The sequence below is a fragment of the Antedon bifida genome, chromosome 3 (assembly GCF_963402885.1).
Source record: "Antedon bifida chromosome 3, ecAntBifi1.1, whole genome shotgun sequence".
Taxonomy (NCBI): Eukaryota; Metazoa; Echinodermata; class Crinoidea; order Comatulida; family Antedonidae; genus Antedon; species Antedon bifida.
Window position 1 is genome coordinate 20743395 of NC_136228.1, and position 4151 is coordinate 20747545.

At 32.5% G+C, this 4151-nt stretch overlaps 1 protein-coding gene across 1 annotated transcript; it reads right to left on the reverse strand.

The window, feature by feature from the left end:
- Positions 1 to 228: 228 nt before the first annotated feature.
- LOC144837221 (toll-like receptor 2 type-2) lies at positions 229 to 1151 on the reverse strand. The gene is made up of 2 exons (XM_078692237.1): positions 1074 to 1151; positions 229 to 775 (listed from the first exon to the last, which is right to left on the reverse strand). Exons 1-2 carry the CDS (start codon positions 1109 to 1111, stop codon positions 229 to 231), a joined length of 585 nt encoding a protein of 194 aa, XP_078548363.1. The 5' UTR covers positions 1112 to 1151.
- Positions 1152 to 4151: the final 3000 nt, after the last annotated feature.

Below are 4151 nucleotides of genomic sequence, written 5' to 3' on the forward strand. Positions count from 1 at the left end.
TTAACACACACCTGAACGCACACCCTATAAAACGCAGGTGTGGAGTTAGTCAATGTGAAAGGGGCATTAATCAGCATTGGGTTGTTTGCCATCCTGTAATTGGCGAGTCATGTGCTTGATGTTGTATGGTTGAAAACAAAATCTACTATACTAGAGTAATAAATGTATTTCAATAAATTTGGTAAATTAATATGTCTTTGCGGATATCTTCGATGTTTGCGAAGGTTTCTATGGGTTATCAATTAGCCTATCTTTTGGACAGTTAGGTGACAAAAGAGCTGTTTCAAGCTTGGCCCAGAACAATGCTTGTCTCTCTGGATATTCTTCCCATTCGATATAAGTTGTAGTGGTCAATATCTTGTGTAAGAGTATCGGCATGTCTTTAGGTGACACCTTCACAATTAGTACAATGACTAATAAATCTTTATGGTTGTCAAACATGCGGATGCGCGCCATCTCTAACTCAAAGTTGCACCACTCACTTTTGGAAAAATGTTTGGAGACAACTAACAAAACCTTCCGACTGAATTTAACAGCGTTTGCAATGTTTGTAATGATTGCTTCTCCTGGAAGAAAATCACGATAATCGACGCATAGTTTAAAATTCCGTTGCACCTCCAACGATGGCTGTAAAACATCAAGAACCCATTGTTGGTCGTTGCTGCTGTAACAGACAAACACGTCATACCGAATATCTTCTCCGTTGATAGTAGGAGGTCCTTGGTTGCAAATTCGCTGGTATTGTTTACGAAGGCGTCGTCGTTGATTCCAATACCTACATTGAAATGATTCTTTGTTGATAAAACGATTTACATAATATAATATATTTGATTTTAAAACTAGCACTCCATTCGAAGATTTTACGATTTTATTTTGTAGGCCTACTAGTTTCAAAGAAAAAGGTATGGTTGAAAAATTGATGAAATTGATATTACCAATTAAAAAAAACCAACTAATCAAATATCGACATTTTAACGATCACTTTTGTATTACATTGCCAATACAATAAAGGTCTGTTTTTTGTGTATACTTAACAACAGGCATTTAGAATACTTGAATACGAATGATCTTACCTTAAATGAAATCTGAAGCGGTAAATAGTTGCAACCATAATAACAACAATAAGACCAACTGAAGCACAAGGAATTGAAAGGTTTAAAATTCTATCAAGCTTGCTGCAGTTTAGTTGATCGGGATCAAAATTCAATATGTTTTTTGTTTTTTTACTATCTGGAAATTGACAAAGTGTATGGTTGGTGTCTTGAATTGTCACATTTGTTGTCTCAATCCATTTTCTAAACCACACTAAATCACAGTCACAGAGAAACCTGTTGTACGCCACATTTATAATCTGTAATTGAGTCAGATTTTGAAGTCCAACATCCTCTGTGATTGTAGTCAGACGGTTGTTACCAAAAGTAATTCGTTGTAATTGCAATAATCCTTTAAATTCTTGTGGTGATACTGGTAATATGATTGTTGTTTAGATATAAATATTTAATAACTGGCAAATTCTGAAATGTGCCAGAGTTGATATAATTTATATAGTTTCTTGTAAGATCAATTTTAATTATTCTTTTGCAATTACTAAATACATTAGGATATATTATTGTTAATCCACAATATTGTAGATGTAAATCCTCTAAAGATACAAGATCAACAAACCACTGTGACAAAAGATGATTTAAGTAACGGTTTTCATTCATAGATAAACGTGTTAGTGTTTGCAAGCCACGAAATGCATTAACATCAATGGTTCTATAATTAAGCTGGTTATTATCAAGACTTAAATATCGTAGAACAGTTAAATTCTGGAAAGAGTCGTTTTTTAGTGACCAAATACTGTTGTCATATAGATTGTAAAATTCAACATCGCTCCGTTTCAGATTTCATCACCGTATCTTGCGATGGAATGGATTCTAATCCCTTTTTTGAATAAAACAAGCTGTGAGTGTAGTATAATTCCGTTATTTTCTTACAATATTTACAGTCACATTTCTTAGGACATCTGAAATCATCAAGCGGCTGAGTTCCATTTACTAACGGATTGTATTTGTAACACGTTAATTTACCTTTAATTATAGGACAGAATGTTACAGAAAAAACGATAGTAACCTGAAGAAATGTATATATATATACATATTAATCATAGTATAGTGGTAATGTATAAACCTTTATGTTGAAGTACAAATTGACTGTAAATGAAGGCATATAGTATGCTAATGAGGAAGTGATGATGAAACCTCCTTTTAAAGTGAATAGATAAGTTTCTTATTGGACAAAACATATCATTATGATTTATTAATATTTCACTTTCGTATCAAATATACAACAATTGTAATTTAATTAGAGAAGCATCAGATTTTTATCATATTATTAATTCCATTTTTATGTTTCCAATTACTTAAGCACTGCTATGATGTCTACACTTGTATAACCTTGATTTTGTTTCACTATCAAAATAGTATTCGACGCGACAGTTGGGCGACGATCTTACAGCTTCTCCAAATCTCTTGGTGCATTCATACAATTTTTAGGTCTATACGTAGCGCGAATAAATCTTTATTATCTATCTATCTATCTATCTATCAATCAATTTGATGTAACTAATCCTAAAGCAACCTTTATTTTTGTTTTCAATTACGAGACCTACTATTATATTACATAATAATAATATTCTAATTGTGGACAGCAAAATGAAATAAAAGTGAGACGAGCCCAATCAGACACCACATGTACATAGAATATGTAGGAAGTTTAAGTTTGAAGTAAGAATTAGCCAATCAAATACTACATGTACATAGAATATGTAGTGAGTTTAAGGTTGAAGCAAGAATTAGCCAATCAGATACCACATGTACTTAGAATCGGATACGTATGCAAGCACAAATCATTTATAAATTTAAAAAATACATTAACAAAGCTGTTGTACATAGCGAATTAGATACGAGATGAAGACACAATAATAAGTAGTTTACAAATGAATTAATGAATTATTAAAAAGTAGTTATATACAAATTGACCAATCATTCGAATGACGATGTGTCAATTCTTAATAGTTATTTTAACCTCATAGAACATTTAAAAGCATTATATACAGTACTGCATTTAGAGTACATTAAATTTATAATCATATATATATCATCCGGATATTTCTCATTGCCAAAAGTGCACTACTGCCTAATCACAATACTATACATCATACCCTTTGCTAGTAGATGTGAATATGGTATTAGTCAGAAAGCATTGGCTTGTTTGCCATCTTGTAATTACTGAGTCATGTGCTTGCTGTTAGAAATGATTGAAAACCAAATCGAATTAAATATCAACCATCAGAAAATGTTTTATTTTGTCACTAAATGTTGTAAAATAATATATGTCTAATGAGGATACATTCGATGGCGCAAAGCTTTCTAGGGGTTATCAATTAGCCTATCTTTTGGACAGTTAGGTGACAAAAGAGCTGTTTCAAGCTTGGCCCAGAACAATGCTTGTCTCATTGGATGTTCTTCCCATTCAATATAAGTTGTCGTGGTCAATATCTTATGTAAGAGTATCGGCATGTCTTTTGGTGACACCTTTTCAATTAGTACCACTATCAAAATATCTTCATGGTTGTCAAACATGCGCATGCGCGCCATTTCTAATTCGAAGTTACACCACTCACTTTTGGCAAAATGTTTGGAGACAACTAACAAAACCTTACGACAGTGTTTAACACCATTTGCAATGTTTGTAATGATTGCTTCTCCTGGAATAAAATCTCGATAGTCGACGCATAGTTTAAAATTTCGCTGCACCTCCAACGATGGCTGTAAAACATCAAGAACCCATTGTTGGTCTTTGCTGTTGTAACAGACAAACACGTCATACACAATATCTTCTCCGTTGATAGGAGGAGGTCCTTGGTTGCAAATTCGCTGGTATTGTTTACGAAGGCGTCGTCGTTGGTTCCAATACCTACATTGAATTAAATAAAATTCATTGACTATTAACATAATGCAACATAATTCATAAAATAATTTCATCTTGCTTCTGATTTTAGCAGAGGGCCTTACTTACTTACAATTAACTTATCTTTAGCAATATATTTGATTTTAAAATTTAAAAAAAAAAAAGAAAAACGTATGGTTTAAACATTTATAAAATTT

Bases quoted from the DNA above. Each gene is read 5' to 3' on its own strand.
- LOC144837221 (XM_078692237.1), bottom strand. From the start codon at position 1,111: ATGGTTGCAACTATTTACCGCTTCAGATTTCATTTAAG. The intron at 776-1,073 runs GTAAGATCATTC...ATTTCAATGTAG, and splicing joins CGCTTCAGATTTCATTTAAG to GTATTGGAATCAACGACGAC.